Genomic DNA, 21,479 nt, shown 5'->3' on the forward strand with positions numbered 1-21,479 from the left:
TATACTATAAAGCTACAGGAATCAAAATAGTATAGTACTGGCAAAAACAGACACACAGATCAATGGAACAGAATAGAGAGCCCAAAAATAAGCCCACACTTACATGACCAGTTAATCTAATGACAAAGTATTGCCTAATGACAAAAGAGGCAAGGACATACAATGGGGAAAAGACAGTATCCAATAAATAGTGCTGGGAAAACTGGAGAGCAACGTAGAAAAGAATGAAACTGGATCAGTCTTACACCACATACAAAAGTAAACTTGAAATGAATTGAAGATCTAAATATAATACCTGAAACCATAAAATTCCGGGAATAAAACATAGGCAGTAAACTCTTGAACATCAGCATTAGTAATTTTTCTCTGGATATGTCTGTCCCCCCAAGGCAAGGAAAACAAAAGCAAAAACAAACAAATGGGACTATCAAACTACAAAGCTTTTACACAGCAAAGGAAACTATCTACAAAACAGTAAGAGAAGGCATTTCCAAATGATACCTGATAAGGGGCTAACATTTAAAATATATAAAGAACTCATACAACTCAACACCCAAAAAATAAATAATCCAATTTAAAAATGGGCAGAGAGCCTGAATAGACATTTTTCCAAAGATGACATACAGATGGCCAATGGGCACATGAAAAGATGTTTAACATCACTAACCATCAGGGAAATGTAAATCAAAATCACAATGAAATATCACTTCACACCAGTCAGAATGGCTAGTATCAAAAAGGTAAGGAATAACAAGTGTTTGTGAGGACGTGGAAAAAAGGGAAGGAACCTCATACACTTGCAGGTAGAAATGTAAAATGATGCAGCCACTACAGAAAGCAGTATGGAGGTTTCTCAAAAATCTAAAAATAGAAATTCCAAAAAACCCAGTAATTCCATTTCTGGAAATTTACCTGAAGAAAACAGAATCACTAATTTGAAAAGATACATTTATGTCAATGTTTACCACAAGCATTATTTACAATGGTCAAGATATGGAAGCAACTTAAGTGTTCATCAATAGATGAATGAATAAAGACACTATGGTACATATATACAATGAACTATTGTTTAACCATAAGAAAGAATGAAATCTTGGCCATTTGCAACAACATGAAAGGGCCTAGAGTTAATTATGCTAAGTGAAGTAAGTCAGTCAGAGAAAGACAAAAACCATATGATTTCACTTACATGTGGAATTTAACCAACAAAATAAACAAACAAAAAAATGAGAAATAGACTCACAGAGTAGACTGGTGGCTGCCACAGTGGAAGGAGATGGGTGAATGGGTCACATGAGTGAAGGAAAAAAATTATATATATATTATATATAACATATATTTATTATATAAATATATATTCCAGGCACAAAGTTCTTACAACCCTTGGAATTTTCTAAGTGACAGGAGTGTGTTTTGTTATTCATAATAAGCCCCTTTAAACTAGACCAGAGTTCATGCTAATAGAGTGACTGGGAAGTGGGAGGACATACATAACTTCAGGATGAGGGCTGGTCTGCAGAAAAACCAAGCAAGTGATTAGAGGGTTACAACTTTCAGCCCCACATCCTAACCTCCATGAAGGGTGGAGGGGCTGAAGACTGAGTTCAATCACCAATGGCAGTGATGGAATCAACTGTGACTATATAATGAAACCTCTATAAAAGCCCCTAAGCAACTCAAGTTCAGGGAGCTTCCTGGTTCTAGGAAGAACCAGGAAGATGACAAGCCCAGAGAAGGCAGGGAAGCTCTGCATCACCTCTCTCCATACCTTGCCCTATGCACCTCTTCCATTTGGCTGAGGTGCACCTTTAAGCGGAGAATATAAGTGTTTTCCTGAGTTCTGTGAGCCACTCTATCAAATAATTGAATTGCAGGGTGGGGATGCGGGTCAAGGGAACCCTCTAATTTGTAGTCAGGCAAGCAGACATGCAGGAGCATGGGGACCCCTCTGTGGCTAGATCTTAAGTGCAGACAGTTTTGTGGTGCTAAACCCTTTAACTTACTGATGCTAACTTTGGGTAGAAAGTGTCAGAATTGAACTGAATTGTTGGAAACTCAATTGGATTAAGGGATTTGGAGAAGTGGTTGGTGTCAGAAACACCTCAGAGTCAAAATTGGAAACATTGCAAAGTGAGAAATATTAAGATTTCCTAAAAGCCATGAGGTCAGTTTCAAGAAATAAATCTTTTATTTCCATTAACACTTTTTTTTGTACTATCCAAATCTATAACCATGCCTAACAAAGGGTGATTCATCTCTATTCTACTAGAGATAAAGTGGCAAGATATGGTTTATGAATATATTTTTCTTTATCACATATCAACAGCCAATTTATAAACTAATGACATAAAATATTATCGAGGATTATCAAGCCAGGAATCCTTCAAATACCCAGCAGACAGACTCTGATTGGTCTTCTTAGAGCAAAGAATGAACATACATGACCACATTATGTTAGCTCAGGAAAACCAGGTAGAGAGTCTTAATTCACTTCTTTTTCCCTTTTATTTGGCTCACAGTTAACTTTCTATCCCAAGCTGACTTCTCTTGCTCTCCAGGGCAACACCTGACTGCCTTACCCATTGCCCCCGAATTACCTTACCCCAAAGCAAAAAAATTCACATCACTACATGAACTTTACCTGTGATGACTCTGCTTTTCACTGTAAGTCCTTAGGAATCCAGATAGGCAATAGCAATCAATTTTGTTCCTATACATAATTTTGCATATATCCTAAGTCAATTAAGATCATTTGAAAAGCCTTCAGGTAACCTTTTACCACTAAATAGTACCTAAATAACAATAAGGCTAAATTTTACTGACCATGTGACCATTTGTATTCATGGTTGCAGACAATGTGTACTCAAAACAAACATGTGAGCTGCTCGCTGCTGTGAGGCAGTGGAATGTAAGCTTTTTCAGTAGCTTACACTTTCTAAAGCCAAAGGAAAGCTTTACTTTCAAAGATGATTTCCCCAATTCTAAATCACCATCAACAGCTTAGTAATAATAACTGCTGATAAGGGGCAAATAATATCACACTAATAAACTTCAGCTAATCTTCAACAACATACTACATTTACCTACTTAGCCTATTTCAGGAACACAGCAACATTTGAACATAAGTATTCTTCACCTTCTGAACCTAAATATTCATCTGGACAACTTTTGACCACTGGAAATTAGATATAGCACTCCCATGACTCAGTACTTTTCAGAACAGCACCTGACATTATCAGAGGAACTCAAATATTTCTTGAATAAATGAATAACCCACACTCAAGTTTTTTTTTCATTTTTTTTTCTCATTAATCAAAATACATGTAACTAGAAGTAGGTTCTGTGTACAAGGAAGCCAGAAGTTTTAACTAAGGAAATGCTGATAGAACTTCATGATCCATGAATTAGTCAGCCATATCCCAGCTTTAAGATATTTGGCATTTTTAACAGCCTTGACTTGCACAACATGTGACAATCTTTTGTACACCCATCTGACTCTCCCACCTCGGTGCTGCATGACATTATATACCTTCTTAAAGAAATTTTAAGTAATAATTCACAATCCAAATTTAATTAAATCCAACCCTATTACTACCAAAGCAAATAACAGAGGGGGAAAATGAACAAGCACCTTGTACACGAAGCTAATAGTGCATATGCATAAGCAGTAACTATGGCACTCTTATTCTCCTCTCACCAGCATCTGTGTAGCTTCTTAGGATCCCACTGAATAATACTCCCAATTTAAAAAATATTAAGATGTGAGTAACACTTGCATTCCTTAGTGGACATGATTAAGTACTACTGGTTGCCCATAAAGGTATTCTATAAACTGATGTTTTGAAAAGGCTAGAAAAAAGGAGTACTAATCAAGAGAGTAAATGGCATTCAAAGAGGATATGTTGCATTCTACCTACTTCCTGAATATATCCCACATGAGTATTCTGACTGAAATTTCTATTTTTACTTACTATTCTATTTAAAGTGTGCGAGGTCAAATCAGTTTTAGAACATTATGAAGAAGAGACTTTAATAATTTAGTTACAAGTTGAGTGGCTGAACAGGAATGGTAAAAAAGGAGAGCTGGCTAAGAAATCGCTCCTACTGGAAGGTGAAAGATGACACCTGTTGGAATATACCCATCATCGAAAAGGTTAACTGCTAATGGGAACACAGGTAGTTCATCAGGTTTTCATTCCAGATGACAACTCTCATTTACTTCCCATCTCATCAAACTGCTTTCCAATGACTACCTCTGATCCCAAGTACTGGGAAGGGAATGCCCTGAAGGACCTGAGCATTCTAAGCATAGAACATAAATGAATAAACAAAGCTGATCTCCACTTCGGGATTGATCTTAATTTGACAGAACTGGTCTCACATACCCAGGGATTCCACAACCTCAACACAACATGTCCAGAATTACTATTTGATATGTTTTTTATTATCTTAAGAGATCAGATTTTTAAAAGTTAAAAAGAGCCCTGGTTAATGATTAAACTCATGTTCCAAGGTATGAAAAACAGATAGATGTCCAGTTTTAATTCTCTCCAAGTACAGAAAAGCACATGTAAGAGTTTGTGTGTGTGTACGTGTGTGTGCGGATATATACATATATACATATAGATATATGGATGCATATCCTTCAACATTGGCGCAGTTAAGTCAGAGATGATTTATGCTTAACTCTTCATTGCACTTCATGATGTTTTCCCCAAACACAAACTGGTTTTTGGCTCACTACAGCTACTATCTGCATAGTCCACATATGTTTGGAAATATGAGTTAACCAGTCCCTAACAAAATAATTAATTTAGACAAAAAATCATTGAAGGTGGCCAAAACTATCAGGTGAAACAGGCTGACGGTGAACTTTATCCTGTTCACCGTCATCACTGACAGCACCCAAATTCACCGATCAATCTTAAGAGCTACAACCAGAAATCATATGCCTCCTGATGTGATAAAACAAGAAATACACAGTACCACCTTTGAAGTGTCCTTACCAAAAATCTGAATCTCTATGTGATCAAGCCTATATATCTAACTACCAATTAAAAGGAAATACAGGGCAAATAGGAACATGTGAAACACTTAGTAAGGGATGTAATCAGCCAAACCCAAAATCTGAAAAATGTTACAAAATACATGACCCAATTTTTTCAATGAATAAATAGCAAGAAAAAAAGGAGAGATGAGGAAACTACACAAGATTCAAAGAAACTTAAGAGACATATCAACCAAATATATGTGGGGACCCTGTTGAGATCTCAACTTGAACAAATCAACTGTAAATAAGACATTTGCAAGGCACTGGAAGAAAATTGAACATGGAGTGACTATCTGATAATATTGTTTCATTTATTTAACAGTGTGATAATGGTACTGAGGTTATATATCTTAAGAGTCTTTATCACTTAGAAGATATGTGATTGACATATATGTGGATGAAATAATAATCAGAATTAGCTTTAAGCTATTTCAGCAGAGACAGATGGAGGGAGAAACAGATGAAGTTAAGAATGGCCATATGTTAATTATTGATGCTGTTTAATGGGTGTGCAAGGGTTCTTCTACTAGTCTATTTTTTTGTATGTTTGAAAACTTCTTTCACTAAAAGTTTTTAAAAATAAAATAATGTTCTTTTTCCACCTTTAAAAGAAAGTGGAAGGGACAGAAATCTTTTGCTAAAAGCATCACCTGATGATTAAGAGAGTCTATACACAAATTTGTCCTCACACGGTACACTACTACGTCACCTTGTTTGCTGACTCCCTCCCAAGTCTCCTGACCCACCTTACCCATCTTGGGCAGCTGTTTCCCAGACACAAAATTCATTTGAGAAACCCAAAGTAATTTATTCTCTGCATCTGTCTAGGCTGGAATAATTTTGTATTTTTATTAAACATTTCTTCCCTGTTGGTAAATCCCTTATATCCCTAACTTCAGAGCCACAAGAAGGAATTCTTACATTTAATGTTCAGTCAGGCTTACTAGACACTATGAAACTCACTGGGGCCAGAAAATCAGAAATTACATAAATGAAGTCCAGATACCATGAACATTTGCAAATGAAGCGCCCTCAAAAGATACATGGTTCAAAAAGTCATTCCTATGAACACCTTATGCTTTCTTTCAAGAATCAATACAACACTAATGGTTTATTGCATGTAACCTATGACCAGACCAGGGCCACAGAGTTCTGCCACTCATTAGCTGTATGACTTTGGCAAATTTACTTTTCTGTGCTTTAGTTTCCTCATCTACAATAATTATTGTACCTACTTCATAAGGTTGTTGTAAGACTTAAAGAAGTTAATATTAAGTGCTTAGAAGAGGGTTTGGCACAAAGTAAACAAGAGATATTATTTCTACCACATAGTCTGTCTCTACATGCTCAGTCTCTCCAAGAACGTAAGCTTCTTCAGAGCAGGCGCTAGATTTATCTTTAAAGACCCCAGTGCCTCTTACCATTAGTAGTGCGTAGATATTTGTTAAATGTTACATTTGTACCTCTGTTTATTTCACCTTGAGAGGTTCTCTATAAAGGGGAATGAATATCCTTATATACATAGATTTTCATTTCCGATTCATGTTCCCTTAATTCTAACTGATGAGAAGATGAACACCACCATGGGAGCTGCACTTTCTTCTAGGACATCTTCTCATCTAGACACTTGTGTCTGTGTTTTGAAAGCACTCATAAAATCATGCAGTGAGAATTCAAGTATTCACTGCACCTTGTTTGAAAACCTTCACCCTAAATTTACAAGCTGAATTGATAACCATTTTGCTCAACTAGAGATTTAGTTAGGAATACTCTCTAGAAACTTTCCACACAATTTCTGCCCTGTATCTGTTCAGCTACAGAAGTTTTGTCAAATATCTCTTTAATTACTAGTAGTAAAGTTCAACTGGCAGAACAGAGAAACTTTCTGCAGTGTGGAAGAATCACTAATTTTTTCCTCATTCAGAAATAAGACATATAAACTTTCTCCAAATGATTTTTAAGGTGCAGATGCTGTTCAAAACCTTCCTTCTTCTAGCAACAAAAATTGTTTGCAGGAGTCACTGATGTTCCCACCACTCTAAAGATCAAACATAATCAGCAACATTTCTCTTGGAATAGTAGGAGGTATAAAGGGAATATGTGCACCTTGACTCCACCTGTAATACTACTACAATTCCTAGGCTTTAGTATAAAAGCTGGTTCCAAACAGAAGGACTTTCCATTGGCAGCTTATTATGGTCCATGAAGATAGTGATGCATATACTGGACACTAGTCAGGCTTATGGCAAATCCTACACAAGCATAGTTTTTCAACTAACTTCAACATCTATATAAATTTAAATAAACCTTGTTAACCTCCAATAGTTAACAAATGTGGTCATTCTGTTTCTCATGATTGTAGAAAAACTTAACTGAGTTTAATAAATTCCAAATGATAAAATTATAGTCATCGGGTATATATTTTTACTACATAAAATGGAAAATTAGAATTTAATCAGCTGAATTTTCTAAGCTCTTAGCTTTAAGTGCAGGATGACTTGACCCTCCCTTCACTCCTTACTTCCCCTGGTTTTCTATACTCCACCTCCAATAAGGTCAAATACTCTCTTGAGAAAAACATCATATTTTACAGACACTTATCAGGTCAGTAAACTTAATAATAACTTCCTCAAGTTTCTAGAAAGAGTCACAGAACATCCTCCTCTTTATTGTTTCCTTGTTATTAGTTTAAAATTATTTTTTTTAAATTATTAGTTTAAAAACAATTACAGATGTTTATTTTAAAAGAATAATTTCACAATGAACTGATATTCTGCTTAGGACACCTCCATTTTTTTTCTCAAAATACTCTGTGGTACAGTGTTACCAAAAGCAGTAACTACCTGTAATCTAATTTCTATTAATAATTTAAAGGGTAACAGCTCTGGAGTATATAATTTTCTAAATAAAGACCCCATCACTATGCAAATGTTTCCAAGTAAAACAATTTTTAAGGCCACTATCAGTTTTTAAGGCTACCAAAAGTGTACAAGGCAAAGCTACAGAACCTCAACATGCCCAAACTTCTTTGGCACTCAAGGATTCCATGGCCATAGGCTGGATTTACACTGCAGTACAAGGGGGAAAAGCCCATGTGTGAAAACTAAATTATTAACAGAGTATTTGTCAAACTCTAACTACTTCCACTTTGATTAGCACAGGGTTCTGTTAGACATTTCCTGAGGAAAATCCCTATGCCCCACAATTCTTAATGGGTCGAAATTCTCACCCAAATAAAAAACCAAAATGCTGATACACAAAGGTAAAATTCATAATTATAAAAGCATCTCTCAAAACTTTGAATCTAGCAAATCTCCTCCCCCCTCCAAAAACACTGCTCTTATAAAGCAAAGAAAATCATATTGTAAAGGATTGTGTTGACAAGTTAGCTCACTAAAGCCTCTGAGTTATGATTAATTCATACTTGGTCATACATCACATAAACATATTTACAAGTACAAAATCATTATCTCTAAATGATGAATTAATCAAGCCTCTAAACGTAGGTGCTCTACATTGAAAAAGAATATTTTTCCTTGAAGTAGTTTCACATTCAGACTTTAGAAAAATTAAAATATAACACTGTTGTCTTGAATAATAACTTTACTTACTCATTATCTTAAATATATATTATCTTAAACATATATATTTAGAAAACCAAAAAGCAAATGCACAAACTATAATCGATAAAAAGGAAGACTATGATATGCAAAGTGGATTTTTATTGAATTTCTATAAAAATATGGTTTTAAAATTAAATTATTTAATTTCACACTATTTATTTGTATGTGTAGCTATTTACACACATAACTCCAATAAAACTCCACTAACTTGTAACAGGCAATTGTAGTAAACTAATTGGAATAGTGATGTAGCAATATAAAAAACAAAACTATGTGAAAAGTCAAACAATGGGAAAAAATTAATCCTTCAGAGCTTCCATTAGTCATCAGAATCATCTTACAATAGTCTTTTTGATTTGTGATGGAGAATTGCGCATTTGAAGCTGTAGTATTCAAACTTACTGGACTTTTAACAATATCTAATTTTGTGCTCTTTGTACCCCATCCCACACACACACACAACTACTGTATGATATATAATTATTTTTAATGAATCAAATGTAAATTTTTCTGATAATTTTGAAGCACTCTTAGAATAAAACTGGAAATGCTGAAATTAGAGTATGCCTTAATAGGTGAGAAAACACTGCATTGGTGATTTTAAGCCCTTTATTTTTAAAGAAATTAATTAACCTTAAGTTAATCTCTATATGCCAGAGCAAACTGGAAGACTGATTACCTGTGAACATTACAAAATTGCACTGTTAATCTGTAAGTCATGCAAATCAAAGCACCAGTCTTGGAAAAACTAGTGTGTATATGCAACTGAAAACTTACCTTAAAATAGTTACCAACAGTACAAAAATAAATGATGTCAACCAAGAGCTGGCCATCCATACCAACACCCCAACCAAAACTCCCTGCTACGTGTGAGTACTGCACTAAGGTCCACGCCAGCAATGACGGCTGTGCGCCACTCCAAAGTGGGGCAGGCCCACTGATGGACCTATGAGCCAGGGTCTCCAGCCAACAAAGCAGCTCTGATAAGACCCACAGCACAGCTCATGCTTGCTTTCTCATGATAGAACAGCAGGAGCAAAGTGCCCAGGACACAGCTGCTCCCACACACCTCACCCTGGCTCCAGCTACTTATCTGTAGTATCACTTATCATCAATGCAGGATCATTTCTAGACCACTACAGTAAGAGCCTTCTAAGGACAGGGACCTATTCTATTCATTTGTGTACCAATACAACCCCTCTCTTTATGGGTTGTCCAATATGTGTTCCATGGATGAATGTAAAAACTGTGTTGAGTCACAAAAGCTGGAAAATGAGGAGGATCACCCAAAGACAAAGGGAGAAAAAAAAAAGGAAATGTGAGAAAACAGGCAGTGTGAACAGGGAGTGGAGGAAACCAAAAGTGAGCATCCAAGTGGGAATACATGTGCTCTCTTGTTAGATTCTTCCATGTACATTAAGGCAGGAGGCACTGCAAGCCTATCCTTTCTACAATGGGAAAGGGACAGGACCAGTCAGAAGGCCTAAAGGCATTTTTGGTCTACCTATAAAGCTACATATAGACACTGTGTACACAATTTTAAGGTTACATTTCTCTTGTTTTATTATGTTCACAATAGGACTAATTTAGAAAAAAGGCAACAATATGATGCAGTTTTACATTTTTTAAATGTCAACATTTTTCTTAAATTAGGGGAAGCACGAGTAAGAAACAAGCTTCGTTTCAAAGGACAAAAAATAAATGCTTTATTTAAATATATGGTTTAAAATAAATAAACTTTAAAGCATGAGCTCTTTGAGTACAGTTACATACTTTTTGCCCTACAATCTTAAAAATGAACTTTCCTCAACTTGTGATTTAAATTATAGTTTAGTCCAAATGCCAATATACATCTTTCTATAGCTATATACAAATGAATACCTTATCTTTCTATACCTATATACTCGTTCTAAATCAAGTATATCTTCCTACACCTTATATATCTGAATATCTATATACATCTTTCTATACCTATATACATTTGAATACCATATGCATCTATTTCAATTGCAAGTGAAAACAAGAACAATTTATAATCAAGACATAAGAATACAGGGCTTTTTTTAATTTGGAAAAAAAATGAAAAATGGAAGCTCTTTTAACGTACAATTGCCATGGTTGTTAGTTGAAACAATAGTGGACACATTCCCAATACCAAGATGAAAATGAAAAAAATAAGTAGCATAGTATCATAAAATTTGTAGCTTACTTTGTGCCTTTTCACAGAAGTTTATCTGAAAGCCTAAAGTAAAAGAGATAAGTTCCAGTTCATTTACTGTAAATCAAACAAACCAAAATTAGAACATGATATTGCATTGTAATATCACTCTGAATAAAACTAACTTAAGAACAGTTCATATCACATAACCCCCACCGGCACAGAGATAACCATAACACATGGGCTTTCTTTAAAAATTCAGCTCTTTCTGATGTAGATGTACTTTATTTTTTGTAATTGAAATCCAACTTAAATTCTAAGAGGTACAGTGTTTTTACCTTTATTTTCTACATCTGTTCACTAAAAAGAATAACTGTTAGCCCTTTGAAGTTAAGAGTAAACTTTTATGATAGTTTTGTCCACTTTTTCAATCTACAAATTCAGAACATACAAGCTGTTTCATTAACTCAAATTACTCACTTAGAACTGCTCATGATTAATTAGTACCCAAGTCCAAAGCTTTAGTAGTTCACAAATTGAAACCTAAACATACAGAGCAACATTTTCTAGTCAGTTAGCTAACTTTAAATGGTAAGACAATGAGCTCCTGAAGAGGTGCTGAAATTATTCTAAACTACACCTGAAAAAAACCCATGTCCCTAAGAAAGATAAGGCAGAATTTAGAAATTATGTGAACAAAACCTGTTGTTCTCCTTAGAAACATGAATGTATTTTTCCAAATCCACTGGATATGGTTATACCTTATGCACACATTGTATATAGATGTAATTTTTTGTAAAATGCACCCAGTAAAATAAGCTGTTTAAAACAAAAACCTTCTAAAAAACTCTCAGTTCTCAAAATACCCCTTAGTTTGTTGAGTGAATGTCTGATTTTCTTAGGGGTCTACCCACTGCTTTGAAGAAAAAAATGGAGAAACTCAATTTAGAATGTGTATCATTCAAGCTTGTATTTATACAAATTAAAACAAAATTTGAAGGGAAAAGGCCAGGAGTAAAGAAGGAATATGTCTTAGTAGTCTTTCCTATCTAGCAACCAAAATACTTAGGCGTCAAAGAAGATAAATATATTACCTATGATATACAAAATCCAAAAAATGGCAGTGTTATCTACTCTGCCATGAAGGTAACTCTGGGGCACAAAAGTAACAGACTGCTTACCACCTAATCACACAAATGGTGACGTGGGAGGAAGCGGGGATAGAGGCCCTTTACAGAATAGTACTGGGGGCAAACCTGGGGGCAGCACAGACACCCATCTCTCCACTGACACTCACTATGCCACCCTGCCAGATGTGCAGAAGGAACAGGCTTCAGAAAGAAGGCACCGCAGATCCGTGGGTCTTATAAACCTAAGCAACTAAAAGCCAGCCAGCCTCCCATCAGGCAAAATGAGCAGAGCCTAAGTCAGGAGGTAAGGAACCCGGCTCTCTGGAAGCAGCAGAGGGATAGAGAGCATAGACGGGCCTCAGTCACAGTTCAGAAGTCATGGCCCACTTGCTCCCACTGGAAGCAGGAAGGAACAAGTTACCTGACCGCCTGCACAGGAGGCTGATGGAACACTGAACCAATTTAAAGCAACATTACTCTTCTCTCCTTATCTAAAGACCAATGGTTTGCAACTCTGTAGCACAAATAAAAGGTGAGAGAAGAGACGAACAAAACAGCAGTATGACTGGAGAACGGAGTAAGAAATATAAGCTTGAAAGATATATGAAAAAGAATGAGTTGGCTGTGTACAGAGTGTGTAAAAATAAGTTATAGGATAAAAAATAAGAAAAAAAATTTTAAGGTATATGAACTGAGAATGTTAGAATGTCACCAATTACTGCTCTAAACACATTGGAAATTAAGCCCATTTTTAAGTGCTAAAAAAATTCTCAAAACTTGACATTCTGTCATCAGTAAAGAATCAATGTAAGTAGCTAAAGAGGGAAGGGGATGAAAAGTCTCAAAGCATAACTAAAACTTGCTCATTTTACCTGATTATGGATAAAGTAACCAGGTGAATGGATTCTGAGGTCTCATACCAATATCCATCTCGGCATTATTTCTCATTCAGAAGACTTGCTACCTGACCCAGAGTTCATCAGCAAGCAAGGGTTAAACTAACTGGAACATAACGGCTCACCTTTTCCTTGGAATTCCATTTATCTTATCAGTTACATCAGATAAAAAGCTAGTAACTAAATCTTTCTAGACTTCTAAAAGACTGTGTGTGTGTGTGTGTGTGTACACATACATGATCCTCTGCTTCAGATTTTAGTATTTTTCATTTTAAGTGGTCCTAGGCAAGTTTATTTTCATGAAATCTTAGACCCCTAAGAATAAATATCGCATAGGGCAGAGGGCTAGTAAACCTACAAAAGAAATACAGAAATTAAGTAGGGCTTCTCCTCTCCTTTTTCTTGAGCCCTCCTCACCCTCTTTTTCCACATTTTCTATCGTGAGAACCCTTAACTGGCCATCACTCAAAACATACAATTTGCTGTATTCCCCAAATAAAGTGAGCTTATCTGTAGTAGGCTAAAAGGCTAGTTAGGATGTTATGTGTACATACAAACAAAAGGTAGACACCATCTGGAAAGTACAAAATGGTATGAAGAATGTCAGACTAGGGTTCTAGTCCCAACTGAAATAAACCACTTCACTTGAGCCCTGGGTTCATTATTTACATATAAAATTAAGAGTAATATCAGACAATCCTATCTTAGAATCTGAAAACTGTGTCTGAACCTAATTTTGCTAGTGTAATGGCCCTCATGGGGTTTTGCAGTTCCTGGGTCCCCTTCCTCTGAGTCGCTGGTTCCACTCAGGGAAGAAGCAAGGCAGGCGCACAAGAGGTTTCCCACTTCCTCCTCTCACGGCTCCTTAGACAGCCTGGGTTTTAGTACTGCGGAAAATGGATTAGGAACTCAGCTGACCTAAGAAAATCAGGACTGCCTTGCTAGGTCGCGCCCACAGAGCAAGCTAACCAAGTCTTCCTTCCAACACAAGCATGAATAATCTAGTTGTTTGCAGCCTTCCAACTTCCACCTCGAAATTTTGATATGTGCCTTAAACTGCAACTGTGGGTAGAATTGTAACATTTCCAGAATATCTCGCCTGGCTTTAGTACATCTGCATATCAATAGGCGTTCAGAGGTGGAAAGAAGTATGGCTTTAGTGCATTTGCATCATTCCTCAGGGGCGGAGAGAAGTTCATCTCCATATCAATGGGTAATTACCTGGGCAAGGAGGGCTTATCCGTAGCCGAGAGGTGAGGGGAGGGCCAGTTTTGCTTCCACAGGAGCAGGAGAGAGAGAAGGCCCCGGACTGCAGTTTGTAAGCAATAAACGGGTTTTAAACTTTATTTCTCCCTTTGACTGATTTCAGTTTTTAGAGGTATGTTGCCCTGGGATTTCCTCTCCCTGGACTTACAGCCACGTTACTCACAGAACATCATTATGGCTCTAACATCTAAGGATTTATCTAAGCTTGTCCAAACTTTGTACTTTGGTTGTACTTAAAGTAAGTTCCACAAGATTTATTTCCTGCTGTTATTACCCTTAGCTTTCCTTGCTTTACCCTTCTCACACCTAAAAAGCTACCTTAATTTAATAATTCTAGATTGTTTACATCATCCAGAACCATTCATGATTTTATAAATACTAATCAAATCCTTTCCATATCTTTTTAAAGTCAGGCATTTGTCAGTTCTCATATGCCAGTTCTTTTTCCTCCCTGTGGCCAATGACTACTTTATTTACTCTTTGGTTATGTAACTAAATGCTGTATTACCATCTCAAGACTGTTTAATAAAAGCCTAGTATACCCAAGGAAAGTAACTGATTAACTATGTTACTGTGAGCAAGTATTTAACCTCCAGGAGCCCCTATTTTCTCATCTGTAAAATAGAATATAGCACCCAAAAGCATTTTGTAATGATTGAAATGTCCAACACAGAGGCTGTAAAAGACCTGGTTATTAGTACCATAGTCAATGTTCCTGGTCTCTCCCTCAGGTGAGCAATGTTTGTGGCACCTTCCCTATCAGACCAGCTTAACCTACCTGAAAGCAGCCACTCTCCTTTCATTCCCAGTCATCTTGAGAGAGGTAAAAGGCAAGGACTCCAGATGGCATAGGGATCCCCATGCAACTCTCTACATCTTTGCTACAGCCATTTCTAGACAGTTTGGTGGTGTCCTGAGGACTCCAACAACTCCAAAAAGTGGATACTGTCCCCTGGCAGTAACCTATCACAGAGCTCAGGATCCTGGCAAACTCATCAGGAGAGCCATGTAATGTCCCATATTTTTTAGCAAAGCCAGGCAATGAATAGCACAGACTTGTCAGATATATATCAAAGATATATTTAGCAACATGTTTATTGTTTCCCTCTTTTTCAATTTTTGTTTGAGTGATTTTTGCTAAGAAGAAATATGGCCTAAAAAGCTGCTGTGGTATCCACTCCAATCACCTTTCCCCATGGTGGGGAATGATGTTTTTCCTGCAAGAATCAAGTTGTGCATAACAAGATTGTACCTTCTTTCAGAAAACCCACCCTGTGTTAGCTAGTGGTCAATGCTAGCTTTCACTGTGCAGCCACAAGTTAGGTCAATCTTGGCACTACTTGTCCTTGAATCCTTTCTGTGAGTACATACATTTACTTTCAACCTTGCCTGGAGTATGAAGAAACATGTGACAACTTCCTGGTGTTGGGGGGAAAAGGGCAGAAGCTAACCCATGCCTAAAGCAGAGACAGCAATTTGCCCAGATGACAAATTCAGCCAGGATGACAACATATGTTAACTCTTAGGTTAAACGGGTTTATTTTATATTTTGTGTGTGATATTTAAAGAATTCTATTACCTTTCAAATATATACTGGCCTCCTGGGCCAGTGGCTAATTAAAAGTTTTCTACTTACTTGTACATTCCCAATCACAAAGCCACCAAGTTCAAAAGGCCATGTAAACCCTCTAGGACATTAAAACTCAGAACATAAAGGAGCAGTGGAAGCACCAAGGCTCCAAACTCAACCCAAACATGCTTCCACCCAAATGAAATCTAAAATAACCTCTTGTTTCTATTCGTGAATCTGATTCATTTCTGGCAAAAATTCTTCTCTCAGACCTAAATGGCTGAAATGACTTAAAGAGAGCTCTGAGAACCCATGGGAACCTTCTAGTAGTAAGAACAAAGGCCTACCAGTCATACAGGTGGATTAAAACCTACCTCTGTGAAGGCAAATGACTGAAATGTCCTTTTCCTAATCTATGAAAGGGACTGTGCTCATCTGTCCTTAAAGGATGCTTATATAATCATCCAAATAGGTAAAGACAGTGAAAAGGAGCTCTGTAAATTATTAGTTTCCCCTCTTAATTTTAAATCTGAATTAAAGTTTCTCAGGTTGTATAATTTGGGCCACCTCTATGTCGTAGAGATGGAGATCGACCTGGATCGTGTGTGATGTTGATTATGATCTCCAGACCCCTAAAATAAGGACAATTCTATGGACCTCAGTTAAGCCCAGTTTCTCAAATTAGATAAAAGAAATGGAGAGAAATTTATAAGAAAAGGAAAACATGACTCAAAATACACGGTTAACCAATTTCCTATCTTAAACAAGGTTCAGTACACATTCCCTCTGATAGGGTACGCTAATGGAGAACATGAGAAAGTAAGTATTCTGAAACATGTTTTTCTACTTTAACTTTAATACTAGGGCTACTCTCATTTTAAAGGGAACATAGAGAAATGCAGTGTGTGCTTTGAGGGGGGCCCAGTTTGTTGGGCTGGACTTGTATCAGGTTAGGTCAAATAAATGGTAAAAGAAATAGTATGCAATATACCAGGAAGGGCAAACAATTCTAGGGTACAGAATTATATCTGCTGTCCACACAATTCAGTTCTTTACAATTAAGATTAAGGCACCCTCCTATAGTTCTTCAAAACCATAGACTAAATGATAAAAACACAGTCAAATACAATCACAAATAGGGCATTTCATATATATTTTATTTATTCAAACATTCCCCGGAGAAAAAATGGCATATTGATTTTAAATCTTCACTTTTTCTTAACAGATATGCTTCATTATGTTTGAAAATTTTGTGTATAGGTTTATTTTGTAATTTTTTAATTGAGGTATTAGTTTCAGGTGTACAACTTCAGTCAGCATTTGTATATATTGTGAAATGATCATCACAATAAGCCTAGTTAACACCCATCACCATATATTCATAAATAATTTTTTTCTTGGGATGAGAACTCTTAAGATTTGCTCTATTAGCGACTTTTAAATACACAAAACAGTATTATTAACTATTTAATAGTTAACCATGCTGTAATTATGTTTTGTGTTTTTTAAAAGTAGGATCAAGCTATCATCATTTTTACTTAAATTGGTATTTCTAAAATGTTCAGCTGAGGATAAATAGGTAAGAACTGAACTAGTCCATAACTTTTCTGTTACACATCTGTATTTGAGACCCAAGAAGAGAAAAAGAGAAACTGCATAGATCAGCACATTAGGAAACTCAGAGGCACCTACAACATATACTTTATAACTATTTCATGTAACAAGAACTCTATAAATACCTCCATGTTTTTCAATCGGTCACAGATTCTAACTAGTCTAACCATGTTTTAAAAACTAACATTTCTCAGCTACCAGAGTAAAGTTGAAGGAAGTTTTCTTTAAGCCTTATATATTTTTATGTTTATGAGATCTTTTAAATCTATTTCATTTTAAGAGACTAGTACCTAAAGCAGGTAAAAACCATGTCTAAGAACAACCCTTCTACACTCATAGATATTTTGTAATTTTCCAAACATGTTCATGTGCATTAATCTAATAATGTGATGCTTACTACACTCCTGTAAGGTAGGAAATTACCCCTATTTTAACAGATGAGAAACTCAAATGTTCCAAGGTCACAGAGCTTGCACAAGGCAGAGACGTTACCTGAACCCGGGTAAAGTCTCATCAAGAATATTCTGAAAGGAAATGTTCAATAATGAAAAATGGAAATCAACAGGTTAGAAAGAAGGACAGGACCCTGTAATAATGAAGCTAAAGAGGCTATGTGGTGGATCATAAGGGGTTAGAGACTCATCTACTAATAATGAAAGAGACCATTCCAAGGTAACATTCTGTTGCTATTAACAATGGCTAACTTGTATCACATGTTTACTATATGTCAGGCCCCGGCTTTAAATGCATTCTCAAAACACTTGAGAGGAAAGCATTCCTACTTTCCTACTGAGAAACTAAGGCTCGATAAGAATCTTACCCAAGGTCAAAAAAATCTTAAATCCTGATGAGGACATTCAAATTCAGAGCTCTGAATGAAATATCAAGAAAACAATGTCTCCTAACTTGGACCACTTTTGAGTCATAAACCTCAAGGAATGAAAAACTGCAGTTATCCAGTGCCCAGCACGGTGCTTATCACACTGAAGAACCTCCCATGTGTGTTAGATGAAATGTATCCTTTATATGTCCCACAACTGAATCCTGTGAAAGACCATGGGCAGTAACAACTCCCAGGAAAGTAGTGTTTCGGGGTGGCAAGTAGAAGCAGACTCGGGGACTGGATGGTGTATCCCAAATATCTTCTAAGAATCTGAAGTCTGATGTAAAGCCACAGGTCTTTGGTAGATGATATATGAGAAGTTAGGCCCTAACATTACAAAGCAAAGATCCTAAACTGCTGCTTAAAGTCATACTTTATAACCTGGATTGTATTGGCCAACATCCTAAGAAATTCAAGTGCTTCTCTTCGTTCTGAGTAATAATCCAAAGAGGTTCAAGAACAAGGTAGAACAACAGGTTCCTAAATCAATTAAGGCTACACACACAACAGGTTCCTAGAAAATCAATCAATAATTCATGCAGAAGTCTTACATCCTCCTCCTCCCTTCTGAAATGGATTCTGCTTTATTAGAAAGTTTATATTACCAGGTATCAAAACACAAACACAGGAGTGGGGAAGCAGAAAGGAGAGCCTCACAACAATTCCTAGCCACAACAACACTGAGATCCTAGGACACTCCAAGCTCTTCCCCTCTTTGGAAACTTCATACACTGTTCGCTCTGCCTAGAATCCTTTTCTTTAGCCTAAGAGTGTCATCTTTCCAGACATGTCTTCTTGGACCACCTCATCAAAGCAGACTGCCCTCTCCTTCAGTCTATCACAAAACCCAGCATGTTACCTTCATAACATTTTTCTCAGTAATTTTCATTTAACTGCATAATATCTTCTTTTCCCTATCCTTTCAGGATGAGACTGTCCAATTCTCTTTTTTCTGTATACCCAGCTTTAGAGTACTATGTCTGGCACTCAGCAGATGCTCAGTATTTTTTTAACAAAACATAAATTTATACAGCTTTTTCAAACTATCAGCCTCCCTACCATCCACCAAAAAACCTGAAGCTCCCCTTCCCCCAAAAAAAATCTTGGATTATTTTTATAAGCTTTTTGAGTTGCCCATTTTAGATAGGCAATACAACCCAAAATTTTTATTTTGCTGTTTCATTTTCCCACCACCAACTAGACTGTACAGCTGTAAGATCAGGAAGCCCATCTTGTACTTTGTATACTGTGCTGTGCAATACAGTGACATCCAATAACTAATTCAATTTGAATTATTTGAGGGCCTGCACAGCAAGTGTCCTCTGAGCTCTGACATCATCCTGTCTACATATATGTCACCATTCTATATATATAGATAGATAGATATATACATATATCTATACACACACAAACACACACACACACATCTATCTTATGGGGAGGGCGACAAGGATACAAAAGTGAATAAAATCCTGTCTCTGCCTCCTGAGTCACACACTCTCATAAAACGAAATAATCAATAAATGTTGAACCTAACTAGACACATAATTAAGACAGAGCCAGGAGCCCTTTAAAAGAGTTTAATCAAAGAGTAATCATGGTCACACTGACCACAGGAGGATACCCTAAATGATTCTGCTAATAATTTAACATCAGCAGTCTAAAGTCCACAGATTTCTGAGACTCCCTGTTTTAAAAATAACATTACTGTTCGAAATTCCCCAGTCAACTAAAGGAAACGGTCCCTAATGGGCTGGGGCCTGGTATTTTCACAACACCCCTGGTCCAGAGCCCTGCAGAGCTAATAAGCATTCCCAGTGCAGAAAGCCATTAATTAGGGGAGCTGCTTCAGATGTCCGGACACCACACAGGACCACTTTGACCCCTGCCTTTCTATTTACCGTATCTCTCCGTTTAAACCGAATTCACTTTTTGTTTGTCCGTCTGTTTTCCTGCATTCAATGCTAACACAGGCTGGCCCGGAACAAACTGCCTCTCCCAGGCCAAGGGCTGTCTGACTACCTTACAGGTGGCACAGGCCTGGCAACCCCCCGCCCCTCCCAGCGCACGGAAACCCTGCAAAAGTTTGGAACCGTGGGGTCCAGCAGGAGCGCGGGGTCCAGAGGTCATCTCGTGGCTCGGCTCCAGCCGTGCCCTGAAGGGAAGCAAGATGGCCCGAGCGGGGCCCACGGCGGCGGCGGCGGGGCGCAGGGCCGAGGGGCGCCGGGCCGGGACGCGGCCGCCGCCTACCTGAGCGCCGGGGAACCCGCGGCCAGGCCGGGCGGCGCCTCCCTGCCGGCGGCGGCCGGCCGGCGCGTCTCCGGAAACGCGGGGGGGCGCCAGGTGAGCGGCGGCCGCGGGGGCGGGCCGGCCAGGTGGGCCCCGCGGGCCGGAGGGGCAGCCCGGCGGGCCGAGGGGCCGGTCGCAGGCGGAGGCCGCGGTGCGGGCCAGCGCCGGCCGGAGCCGGGATCCGAGCCGAGGCGGCCGCACGGGGTGGGGAGCCAGGAGGCCGGGAGGGCGGCCGGCACGGGCGACTCCCGCGGCCTCTTCAGCCGGCTCTGGGGGCGGCCGCGGCCACGGGGACAGGCCGCGACGACGCCGACGGCCGCGCCAGGGGGCCGGGGTCGCGGCGCTACTGCGTTCCTTACCCTGCATGCTGCTGACGGCCGGGTGGCCCGGCGCCGAGGACCCTACGGGGCCCAGAGTGCCGCTGGCGCTGCCGGCCCCGGAGCCGCCGCCGCCGCTCGGGCTTGGAGCCGCCATTGTTGGGAGTGAGGAGCCGAGCGGCGCCGCGGCGGCTGCAATGCAGCAAGCTCGGCCTCTCGCACGGCCGGGGGCGCGGCCAGCGCCCTTGGCCCTGCCCAGCGCCTTGGGCACGCCCCCGGCACGCCCCCGCCCGACCTGACGCCCGGCGGCCCCAGACGCGGAGCCGCTGAGCCCCGAACAGCCGAACCGCCCCGGTCGCGGGACCCGAGGCAGGTGGGAGTCCTGCACCCGCGGGGCCTCCAGCGGCTGGCAGAATCAGTGTGGGCATTTAGGCGGTAGGAGGGTACTTAGCTTTCATCATTCCCACAGAGGTCTATGACCCCAAAAGTGTCAGAGCCCCTCTGTTGCAAACTCTGATCCAAAATCAGAATAGTACAGCTGAGAGGGATTCCAAGGGTCACGCTTCTTGTCTGGTCTCTGGCACGGCACTTCCAGAGAGGAGTCGGCTCTAGCTATAATTTCATCTGGAGTTCCTGTTAAGCCCTGCCTGACGCCCCAACCCTCTACATGCCCTGGGGGCTCC

General features: G+C 38.9%; 1 protein-coding gene across 3 annotated transcripts in view; it reads right to left on the reverse strand.

The window, feature by feature from the left end:
- Positions 1 to 21,020, reverse strand: part of MAP2K4 (mitogen-activated protein kinase kinase 4) — a 145,711-nt gene extending 124,691 nt beyond the window's left edge. Inside the window, exons 1-2 of one of the 3 annotated variants that reach the window (XM_036920702.2) lie at positions 20,839 to 21,020; positions 10,883 to 10,915 (exon numbers count right to left, since the gene is read on the reverse strand). In XM_036920702.2, the coding sequence (XP_036776597.2) occupies positions 10,883 to 10,915; positions 20,839 to 20,953 (148 nt within the window). In that variant the 5' untranslated portion in view covers positions 20,954 to 21,020. The remainder of the gene's footprint in view (positions 1 to 10,882; positions 10,916 to 20,838) is intronic. The other 2 variants (XM_036920705.2, XM_036920703.2) reach the window with 2 other exon arrangements.
- Positions 21,021 to 21,479: the final 459 nt, after the last annotated feature.

The sequence above is a fragment of the Manis pentadactyla genome, chromosome 4 (genome assembly GCF_030020395.1).
Source record: "Manis pentadactyla isolate mManPen7 chromosome 4, mManPen7.hap1, whole genome shotgun sequence".
Taxonomy (NCBI): domain Eukaryota; kingdom Metazoa; phylum Chordata; class Mammalia; order Pholidota; family Manidae; genus Manis; species Manis pentadactyla.